Below are 12,231 nucleotides of genomic sequence, written 5' to 3' on the forward strand. Positions count from 1 at the left end.
GACCGTCAGAGTAGTTTGATAAATGTTTACCACATCTTTTTAAGTGTCTTTAAGTACCTAAAAAAGTCCCACATAAATAATGTATTCTTATATATATTACCTCAAAGTAAAATTAACTAACTAACTTGCTGACAAGTTGGATCGTGTTTAGGGACAATAGGGAGTTCAACTCCCAGCAGAAAAGGTTGTGAGTTTGATCCCTGACCAGCCTCAGTCTATCTCTCTAAGCATTGTTGGGCCTGAACCCTTACCTGTCTCTATTGACAACAGACTGCATACATATCACAGTAAATACATCTTCTCCATAACAGAATCTACAGCCAGCTTGAATGGGACGAGTCTGCTTCCCCTGGCCTGTTGGTCGAGAAGCACAAGCGAAAGAAGTGTTAGAGTGTAGTCGATTTTACCAGCAGCGACCGTGTTTGGCTTGTTTTGGTGCTCAGGGGACAGTGTGTGAGACTATGTGTGTTGTGTGTGTGTGTAGTACTTGTGCGCGAACGTGGGTGTGCAGTGTGTGTGTGTGTGTGTGTACTATGTGGGTGTGTGCCTACGTGTATGTGTGTGGTGTGTGTGGGTACGTGTTTGCGAATGTGTGAGCACAGTGTGTGTTTGTGTTTGTGCGTGTTTGTGTATGTGTGTGCGTGTGGGTGTGTGTGACAGTGTGCTGTCACTGAGGGATGACAATACACCTCCAACATGGCGGCCTGCTTTGTTCCCTCCTGGTCTCCGCTGACAGATGCTCCCCAAGACAGCTGGATCAGCAACAAAAACAAAATGGTGCAGGGTTTTTTAAGGAGATGTAGGTTACACGCCGTAATGTGCGCCTAAATCTCTCTCGTCTCACTGGTTTGAGGGTTGAAGCGGAGAGACGGGTATAAGAAAGACTTATTTGGGTATTATGAGGATTCTACATTAGCCCTAAAAAAGTTTTATTTTTTTTGGACGTTCCAAACAAAATGTGGAATTGAACGCTGAAGGAGTAGGAGCTTGGATTAAGCCTACTAATGTGTTTAACTTCATCGCCTCTGTGGTTATTTTTTTCCTTTTGCCGAGTTTCTCCCCCGAAAGTTAGTTTGATGTTTTTTCTGTTTCATTTGATCTGCGCAGAGATCTTCCAAGAAGCGAGTCTCTGGCCCGGACATCTGTTCCCTTCAGATGAGCGATGTCCGAGCGCTTGGAGCCAAGTTAAATAAACACTTTGAGAACGTCAAGCCGGGACTTGGCAGCGGGCAATCTAATCGCTCTGCGGACGTCGGGAATTTTTATGTTCCGTTTTCATTTGACAGACCAGACGTTTTACGAGTCCGGGAGAAAAGAGGAAAAATAGGACGGAGCTCTCTGCCCGAAACATCTGAGGGCCACGGGTCCTCCCTGAACCCTGTGTGCTGGCCGTCCTGAAGTGCCGTTAGTCATTATGGAGTGGCAGCACAGCGGCCCCACCCTACTACCCACCACCCCCGACCCCCTAACACACCCCCCCTCCCGTTCCAAACCCCCATTCAACGGAGACCCCAACGATCATCTGGATGGATCGAGACGTGAACAGAACATGCATCGCCTCAGTCTCCTCCCACTCAAACTAAATGCCATAAACATATTACGTAACTTCCGTTTTTTGAACCACACACGAGCAGGCCACTGCTTGCTTTTACGAGTGTTCGCTCGCTTCTGAAGCTCAGGGTAAGCAGCTGAAAAGGACTCACCAGGAGGGAGGGAGCCATTTGAAGCCGGTGGGGTGATAACAGTGCACACTTATTTGAACACATACTTCAGCACGCTGCAGATGAGGCAGCGGGCGTAGAAGGCGACTGAGAAGAAGACAAGGCTATAGTGAACTCTAAAGGACAAACCCATGAGAGCCAATGTGGAAAAAATGGTTGGATGATAATTGCGTTTGATTGTAATAACCCATGCCGGGGTTAGAGTTAGTGTAATGGCTAAGGGTGATGGTTCATTTGGAAGAGATACACGGGAGTAGATACACAAGGAACCATATGTTCACTTCGAAAGACCTCATTTTGCAAAAGAAAAAAAATACCAGAAACACACATTTCTGCTTTGAATTAAAATACTGGTGGGCTTCCAGATCTGGTGAGTGGTTTGGACTAAAAGGTCTTGTATGTAATAACAAAGAGAGAGATGAAAAAACGGGGGTCGTGGTGGGGTAAGGGTTAGAGAAAAGGGATTTTCCCTTCAACTCAATCCATACATGAATAGAGTTGATGGCGTCTGCGTAATGAGACAGGATGTTTGTACAGGTCTGAATGCCCCCCCCACCACACACACACACACACACACACACACACACACTCAATCTACCTCCCGTCGTGAATTTGACCTGAACCCCTCACCTCTCACTCGCTGCATTTGCATTTGCGAACACTTTAGTGGACGCGTCCTTCCTCGTGGTCTTGCAGCCGGCTCCATTCTCATCACATTGACCGCCCCCCTCCCCCCTCCAAGCCCGGACAGCAGTCTAGGGTTAATGCACCAAGCGCTTCCATTGTCTCTGAATTAATCAGGTTCTCAACCTGCCTGTCCCTTCTCATTCCACGCCGCGGACACGCGTGACGAGTGGTTTTAAATGGCAGCCGAGGCAAATAAAACCGCCCCGAAAGTCGCAAAGTCATAAGCTAAACGACTGTGACGCTGTGAAGTAGTCCTACATGGCAGCGCCCGGGTGGTTTTGATGCACTTGTCTCCTCCGCGATCAATTTGGTGTTTCTTTTTCTTTTTTCCATTCGTGTAGAAGATAGTGATCGTAAATGAAATGGATAAGTCGTCTCCGTGATGAAGGGAAGGATCTAATCCTGTACATTTTAAGACCCATGAAAATGGAAGGTTGGACCTCGATTGGGATTCAGAATGGCAAGGGAGCCCTCTATTGGCGAGAAGAGGCAATGCATGGTTTTCATTCGCGTGTGTTCAGTTCTGTTGACACAAATCTTCTCGTCGGGCGAGCAGTAGGATATTGCTAAAATTGCATATTTAAATAAAAACTGAACAGCTATGGCTGATTCAAATATTATGAATTGATATGATCACAGAAATATGCAACACAAACATAAGACAACAAAAGGGAACCTGGAATGTTAACATACCTTTGACAGGAAGAAGTATTAATTATAGTGTTCTTGTGGTTTCCTGCTGTGGCAGCCAAGCACAGCGCAGCCGACTCACCCCCCCCCCCCCCCCCCCCCCCCCCCTTGACCCTGATCTTGACCTATGAACCTTTCTCCCCGATCATAACCGCTGACCTCTTCTTCTTCTCCCCCCCCCCCCCCCCGTAGTGCTGAGTATCCGTGGAGCGCAGGAGGAGGAGCCTCCAGATGCCCAGCTCATGCGATTGGACAACATGCTGCTGGCGGAGGGCGTGTCCGGCCCGGAGAAAGGGGGCGGGTCTGCGGCGGCGGCGGCGGCGGCGGCGGCGGCAGGGGGCGGCGGTGCTGGGGCGGATAACTCTGCAGAACACTCAGACTACCGCGCCAAGCTGTCCCAGATCAGACAGATCTACCACACAGAGCTGGAGAAATACGAGCAGGTACGCACGCTGAGAAGTACACACACACACACACACACACACACACACGCACACAGATATATACACACACAAATGCAGTGGATTATGTGAACTACACACAGAGTAGATGACATGTATTACATACATAATGGATTACGTGAACTACACACACACACACTCCATTACATGTACAAAATTACATCACAGTCTGTAACAGTAGAGTCCACATGATAATCTATTTTAGGTGGTTAACAGTATGGATCAATAGATTGTATAAAACCAAAAGATACTATAACAGTACATAACAGGACATTGGAGTATAGATCAGTAAAACTATATAAAATTAGAGAATATAACAATATCTATCCATATAACAATAACATCAGCTTAACAAGGGAGTCTTATACGGCATACAGGTGCCACACAATAGATAGAATATAGAAAGCTACACTATATAAAAGTTTATCAAACTAGAGATTGCAACAGAAATGTCGGTAACAAAAAAACACTAATACTTAACATGAACTAGAGATGGGTGATTTAAGTGAATATTTCAGATTGAAGAGGCAGCGATCCACGGAGTGGAGGCACATTTGGGAAATAATCATCAGCCTTCGAGCTAAGCACACGTTCTCTCAGTGACACCAATCTAATAATGTCAGGAAATTGGATCACTTTACTTTAATGAAACCTTTAATAATTTGACAACTCAGCATTTAAATGTAATTATGATATTACGATCGGGTAATGTAGGATCATATCTCGCCTAAGATCACAGCATCTATGTAATATCATTTTATTGCCCAGCTCTGACGTTTACCAAAGCATGCCCCGCATGGCGTAGCGATAATTGCAGTCCCATTCAGAAATTCACCTACCCAGAGAATGGCTTTAGGCCTATCGCCCAATCAGATTAATCTCCAACTATCACGACGCCACCATTGTATTATTGTTCTTATATGTGTTGATGTTATGAGTACAGTATTCACAGTTGTATTCTTTCAACTGTAAAAACAAACAAATAAGCAAATTAGAATCTACAGCACCAGTTCAGATCACAAGAGTGACATCATTTCAGTCTTTCTGCAATTCTACCAGAGGTGGAACTTCCTGGTCCAGAAAATAAAAGTCCTCTCTGGTATTTTGAGTCCACCACATAGGTTCGCTAATTAGCAGCTAATGAGTGAAATCCTCTGGCCCTATGCAGAGGTGCGTCAAAAACATGGAACAGGACTTTTATTTTGTGAACAGGGAATTTGTGCGTCTCTGGATTTCTACCTTATTTCTACATGTCTTTTATGCATGTTCTTTTTGCATTGGCAGTTATTCCCTACTCCCCCCATATATCCCCAACTATCTACCACATCAATAAATCAACCAGTAAGTGCAATTTAAATGCATACTGTTATGCCTGTTGACTAACCAATGTACACACAGTCCAAACATTAAATCGCAGTTGTGAACCCCATTCTCTGTAAAAAATTAAAAAATAAATAATCCCAGATATGTTCTGCTTATCTTTCAATCCTGCCTGGGCTGTTTACGACTGCACAGACAAGCGTTAGAGTCCCCAGATCAGGCCTTCCTCAGATGGATTAGCCGAAATGGTGTGAATGTATACACTGTACTCAGGCGTCTGGTTTTACAGTGTAGGGCGAGTGAAAGGCACACATAATGCACCATGTCTGTTTATACCAACTTCCTGTTGCCAAACAAATGTCATCAGAATATGACTTCTGTAAGGGTCTGTGTGCATTTTATTTAAAAAAAAAAAATGTCACTGAGACGGAGCAGTGAGTTAGAAGTTCCTGTTCCGACTTGATTTACATCAACCTGAGGTGTTCCAGAAGATTCCTTCTGGATCCTCCTCCAGTTTTCTTGGAATCTGGAAGGAATCTAAACTTAGTGTGGATGGATGGCAACCCAGTGTCGACTCGAAGTAATGTACCAGAATTATTGGTAGTATAGTAGTATAGTAGTTGGAACCCCTTCAGAGGTTGCCACTAGGAATCTAGGACATACTGATTTTTAAAATTGAATTATTAGGAGGAATTCACATTGGGACTTGATCCTCTGATTCACGACGTCTGTGACTTTAGAAATGCAGACAGACAGAAGGACAGGCATGCAGAAAGACAGAGAGACAGACAGAGACAGACAAACTCAGACGCAACATGACACGAACAAGTATAGCGGCAGAGATAGAGTCACATAGACGCTCAGGAAATACGACACTGAGAGAGAGCGGAAGAGATTTACGTCCCATGTCAAACAGGAGGAGGAGGAATAGGGTGGTGGTGGGGGGGGTCGTCTCTTGGGCTGACTTCCATGGTGGAGCGTGCACGTGTGAGAAGAGAGGAGCTGTCAGTGGCTCCTCTCCACACAGTGCCACATCACCACTCGTGTTAGATATGAAAAACATCAGAGTTTATATCCCCTACTGGCTGCTGCATAACACCACACAGACAAAGACACACACACAGACACATGCACACACACACACACACACACACACACACACACACACACACACACACACACACACACACACACACACACACACACACACACACCCAGCGCCCCAGTTCAAGTCCTCATTCTTCCTCTTTAACTACCACAAGCCCACCACAACAATTCACTCTTCAGTGTGCATGCAGATGTAGGTCATTAATAAAAAATAATGTTGAATGGCTAAAAAATGTGATGTATTCAGTGCAATTCTTTCTTGTTTTTTGTGTGTGTTCTGTGTGTGTTCTGTGTGTGTGCGTGTATGTTTGCCTATGTGTGTGTGTGTGTGTGTGTGTGTGTGTGTGTGCGCGTGTGTGTGTGTGTTTGTCGGAGCAGGCGTGCAACGAGTTCACGACGCACGTGATGAACCTGCTGCGGGAGCAGTCGCGCACGCGGCCCATCTCGCCCAAGGAGATCGAGCGCATGGTGGGCATCATCCACCGCAAGTTCAGCTCCATCCAGATGCAGCTCAAACAGAGCACGTGCGAAGCTGTCATGATCCTGCGCTCGCGCTTCCTGGACGCCAGGTGGGTGGTTGGCGGAAACACTGTTAGACGTTATCTGCTCGTCATTTAGCACAGGATTAGACGGGGAAAAGACGTCTGAGTATGAGACCCAATAATGCAGTTAAGCATCGCTAACCAGAAGCCCCCCCCCCTCTGAAAAATGTGATTAGCTGCCATAGTGCCAGTAAATGAACTCTGTGAAGTTATAGTATAGTAATGGTGTAGTTCCTGTGTGAACATTCACTGCACTGCTGTGCAAAGGCAAAGCGGTGTTGTGGTCTGTTCAGGTTTAGGTTCAGTTTTGGAATTGGGTCGCAGATGGTTTGGATTAGGTTTTTGGTTTAAGATTGTTAAATTCAGGAATTAGGCTAAAGGTTTAGAAAAGGTGTTAGGTTTCGGATGGTTAAGTTAAGGTATGAGGTAAGAGATGGAAATGGTTGATAACATTACATTTATAAAAACAAATGTAATGTGAAGTTTATGTGCAAGGTTACAGATGTTTAGTTCAGGTAAGGGTCTTGTGTGGTCAAGGCTTTGCTGGAAAGCTATGTGTGTCTACTACCTACATTTAAAATACCTTAATTTCAAAATGAATCACCGATGGAGAGCACTTATCCTGCTGTTAACACGTCATAGCCCGTATCGACCTCATAATGCACCCCTTATATAACACACAGAACTCTTTAACATACCGCACCATTCATCTTCCTGTGTGAAGCCAAGGACGCACATTTTGACCCAACTAGTACAGCGCGATGCTCCCATGCAAACCCATCCTCTCTCTCCCCCCCCCCCTCTCTCTCTCTCTCTCTCTCTCTCTCTCCCTCTCTCTCTCTCTCTCTCTCTCTCCCTCTCTCCCTCTCTCTCACTCTCTCCCTCTCTCTCTCTCTCTCTCTCTCCCTCTCTCTCTCTCTCCCTCTCTCTCTCTCTCTCTCTCTCCCTCTCTCCCTCTCTCCCTCTCTTTCTCCCTCTGCTTGCGAAGCTAAACGTCTGTCTTCCACTTTAATGTAATCACTTGTTCCCTGCGAATGCATGCTTCTGGATTTGCATACATTTCTCAGAGGATAAGTCGCAGCCAGAGACTCGAGTCGGTGGCAGAACATTTAAATGAGGCCGACTGTCTGTTACAAAGCCCCCCCTCTCCCTCCCTATCTATTCTCTTGCAAATGACTGTGCTGGTGCAGCGAGTGGAGGGGAGCTGGGAAGGAGAGAAGGGGAGAAGGAGAGAGGGGAGAGGGGAGAGGGGAGAGGGGAGAAGGGAGAGGGTTGGGTATTCTGACTGGATGAGAGGCAGCAGCAGGGCTGATTAATGTACGGTCGGCTCCAGGATCACGCTGTGAGCATTTACATATTCTCAGGCAAGCGCTCGGGAGAGGGAGAGGGAGAGAGTGGGACAGAGGGAGAGAGAGAGAGAGAGAGAGAGAGAGAGAGAGAGGGAGAGAGAGAGACAGAGAGATAGAGGGAGAGAGGGAGAGAGAGAGTGGGGAGACTTCTGGGAGATTTCTGCACAAATCTGCTCCGCGGTTTAGAAAGAGCAATGTCGCAGGGGTGTTTTTGACAGGGGTTTCCCTCCAGCTTATGTAAAGCCAGGGCTGAGATGTGGCCCTGTGTGTATGCACACACACATACACACACACACACACACACACACACGACCCGAGGGGCTGCAGGAGATGGAGGGGTCAGGGCTCTCGTGGGCAGCCACACATTCATCATTAATGTGTTTTTTGTGTATCTAAATACTGTTTTTGTTCGGTTTCTGTTGGGGCAGATTTTTGGACCTCTTTTGACAACTACAACTACTAATACTACTACTTATACTATAATGCTACTGCTTCTGCTGCTACTGCCGCTGGCTCTACTGCTGCTGCTACTGCTACTGCTACTACTAGTGCTATACTACGACTGCTACTGCTTCTACTGCTAACACTACCACTACTACTGCTATACTTCTACTGCTCTTAATGCTACAGCTACTACTACAACTACTACTACTACTACTACTACAATCAACTTACATTTGTTTGAAACTTTGTTCCACAGCGATTGCCACCCAAATATTACAGGATTAACTAATGCTTATATCTGTGATTTTTATTTGTTTAGTTGCAATTCCCTGTATTCTAATCAAAAGAAAAAAAAGGCCATTGAACTCCCACACTAAATGCTTAACTCTGTTCTCTTTGCAGGCGGAAAAGAAGAAACTTCAACAAGCAGGCGACGGAGATCTTGAACGAGTACTTCTACTCACATCTGAGCAACCCCTACCCCAGCGAGGAGGCCAAGGAGGAGCTAGCCAAGAAGTGCTCCATCACCGTCTCCCAGGTACGTGTCAAGAACAACGCCATGGGAACTGTCCCTCTACACATTGCAACACAGTGACGCAGTTTTACTTCAAGATGGATAGGTCGAGAGGGGCCTTGCCATCCCTGCTAAGGTAAACAGCAGGTTTCTGTTAGTGGTTGTGATGTTAGTGAGCAGTGGTTTATGTTAGCGTTGAACAAGTTAGTGAGCAGTGGTTTGTGTTACTTGTGGCGATGTTAGTGAGTAGTGGTTTGTGTTAGCGTTGACCATCTTAGTGAGCAGTGGTTGGCGTAAGCGGTGACTATGTTAGTGAACAGTGGTTTGTGTTAGTGGTGGCTATGTTTGTGAGCAATGGTTTGTGTTAGTGGTTGCTATGTTAGTAAACAGTGGTAGGTGTTAACGATGCTGATGTTAGCATGCATGAAAGGAAAATCCTTTGAGGATGCAATATTGCCATACATCTGGAGCGCAGCACAAGGTCCCGGGTGATTTGTAGGTCTGTCTGTTTATGGGTCGTAATAAAGGGACATGTTTACCTACTCTGAGCACGGGGAACCGGGAAGGAAGGATTGATTCGGTTTGTGCTTTAATGTTGTTTATCATTAGCGCAGAGATTACGCCCGTAGCTTCATCTAGCGGTCCATTAGTGGTAATGGGCGTTAGCGGATGTTGACTGATTGGTGCTAGCGTGAGCTCTGCTGATAGCCGCAGTCATAGGGACATGATGAGAGCGTTATTGCTAATCATTGCGTTGCGCCGCTAATGTGGATTCACAGCACCAGACTGTGTCAGCCCTTCTGTCTGTCAAGACCGTTATCTAAAGTCTGAGCTAATACCTTAAAACAAGGGCATGTGTGTGGATATTTCGAGTAGAAATTAAACAGTTTTCTGTTTATTCTATTGTCTATATACTCAGGTGTCCAACTGGTTCGGAAATAAAAGAATCCGGTACAAGAAAAACATTGGGAAGTTCCAGGAAGAGGCTAACATGTATGCAGCGAGGACTGCAGTGAACGCGGCCAACGTTTCTTCGCATGGGAGCCAAGCGAACTCCCCCGCTACTCCAAACTCTGCAGGTAAGACCGAGGACCTTTTACACTTAGAAACACCCGGACGTCTACCTGAAGCACTGTATCATTGCCATTAAAGGGGACCCAAACACTTACATTGGAACCGCAGGACAAGCTATCCGTACATTGAAACAAGGGTCTTGACATGCTACGCCACCTATGGTAACTGGCATCGACAGCCACCAATTTAAGACATTTATGGATAGGAGCCTGTGTTGGGTGTCATTCACCTGAAGCCATTTCAACTTCCTGCTCACTTTTACTGCAACTTTTCTTCCTTGTCCAAATTGTTCAAAGGAAACTATTTGCATATTTTGTTAACCCTCCACCAAGCCATAAAGATCTAGCATCACTTTCTGCTTCGGTTGACTGAAATCAAATCCTCTTATTTCAGCTGTTTCTCAACTTCTCATACTGTACCTTGTGAAGAAATATATTTGTGCCAAATTCTGCTAACATTACATCATCGTATTCTTGGAGCTGCAGATCTGTTTCCTTGTATGGTGATTGGTATTCTTAATGCGCTGGCTGGTCATCTATCGGCTCTGGGTGAACTGTAGACGGCTATAGGGATAGTCTGCATGGGGAGTTGAAACACATCACTAAATACATAGTGGAATGCGTAGAATGAACTCTACCAGTTTAGCTAGAATAGGATGTGTGTTTCAGGCAACGGTAAGAAAGAAAGGTAGCGTTTAGCGACGTGCTTCAAATAACTGTGTAGACTCTCTTGCTCTCTCTCTCACCTTGCAAGCCGCTAACCTGCTAGCTAACCTGCTAGCTGACCTCTGCATGTGGCTATGCTTTAAAACTGCTGCCTGCTTGCTCTCTTTCCTCCCTGTGACGCCCGTTGCTTCCTCCTCTTCTCCTTCCAGGTTCTGCCGGCTCTTTTAACATGTCAAACTCCGGGGACTTGTTCATGAGTGTGCAGTCCCTCAATGGGGACTCTGGGTACCAGGGAGCTCAGGTGGGAGCCAACGTTCAGTCACAGGTGAGGAGACCGGGATCACCAGAGCAGGAACAGGCTGGGTCTCACCTGGCTAGTGTGTGCTGCGTAACGCAACACACAGTGTCCTAGTTGTAGTTAAAAGAAACAAGGGGGGCAGACTTCTTGAAGCAAGAATGGCTGGGTTCAAACAGTGACTTCAATTAAAGAAACGCATGTTAGGGTACTTACTTAAGCATGCGATGGTACCTAACATCTTGAAGTACTTAGTACTCAACATGTTTGGGGATGTAGCATGTATAGTACTTGACATTTCAAAGTACTTGGCATGTTAGTGAACAGATCAATAACATAAAAAATGCTTTCCCCCCGCATGTCCAATATTCATTTAGTTCACTACTTCAAATAAATAAGCTCAGTCAAGTGAAGACATGTGTATGTATACTGTATGTATAATCAAAGTTACAGTCTCAAATGGCTTTGCAGTCCACATTATACAAATCCCTCTATCCCCTAAAAAAACTCCAACGGACAAGGAAATCTCCCAAAATCCAGAGAGAAGAAACCTTGAGAAGAAACACAGAAGAGTTCCTTCCTTCAAGGAATTGTTAGAAGTGCAATCAATGTTGAATGGGCAGACATATAAATGATAGCATAAACAAGCCACTAAACAAAGGCTAAGTAAGTTATTGGTGAACCGACTAAGCAAGCAACCAGAATCTATGGCCAAAGGATTTCTTTAGACAGCGAACATCTTGTGCTCTGACCTCTGCAGGGTTGTAGTACGTGATGTCATAAGTGAGGCGTAGCATTTCCTTGTATCCTCTTTTTCTTTGTCTTTCATTTTCGCTTTTCTCGCCTTGACCCTGTGTTGTTGTTGTTGTTGTTTTTTGTTGTTTGGGGGTGCGTTTCAGGTGGATACTCTTCGCCATGTTATCAACCAGACAGGCGGATACAGTGAGGGGCTGGCGGGAACCCAGATGTACAGTCCGCAGGGCATCAACGTAAGGACCCACACACACACAAACAAAACCAAAGCTCAAATCTTTGGGCTACAGCTACCAATTATTTCCAAGCCATGGGGCTCAGAGTGACACTCAGCGGGACACTTGTCTGCACTGCGTGGCCACCTAGTTGATTGCTTCCGTATCGGTCATGCCATTGGGCAACAAACGCACACACACACACACACACACACACACACACACACACACACACACACACACACACACACACACACACACACACCATGTGTGCACACAAATGCCTTTACACTCACCCACACACACACAGAGACAGACATACAGACACACACACACACACACACACACACACACACATGTATACACACATATACACACAAACACACACACACAC

The 12,231-nt window shown here is 45.7% G+C and overlaps 1 protein-coding gene across 2 annotated transcripts in view; it reads left to right on the forward strand.

Annotated features, from left to right (window-relative positions):
- The window catches only part of LOC307077690 (pre-B-cell leukemia transcription factor 1), a 56,550-nt gene that overhangs the window by 39,799 nt on the left and 4,520 nt on the right, over nt 1–12,231 (forward strand). The window contains exons 3-8 of one of the 2 annotated variants that reach the window (XM_079739137.1): nt 3,291–3,541; nt 6,365–6,555; nt 8,724–8,859; nt 9,755–9,914; nt 10,784–10,899; nt 11,769–11,858. In XM_079739137.1, the coding sequence (XP_079595263.1) occupies nt 3,291–3,541; nt 6,365–6,555; nt 8,724–8,859; nt 9,755–9,914; nt 10,784–10,899; nt 11,769–11,858 (944 nt within the window). The remainder of the gene's footprint in view (nt 1–3,290; nt 3,542–6,364; nt 6,556–8,723; nt 8,860–9,754; nt 9,915–10,783; nt 10,900–11,768; nt 11,859–12,231) is intronic. The other variant, XM_079739138.1, reaches the window with a different exon arrangement.

The sequence above is a fragment of the Pollachius pollachius genome (assembly GCF_949987615.1).
Source record: "Pollachius pollachius genome assembly, chromosome: 7".
Classification (NCBI taxonomy): Eukaryota; Metazoa; Chordata; class Actinopteri; order Gadiformes; family Gadidae; genus Pollachius; species Pollachius pollachius.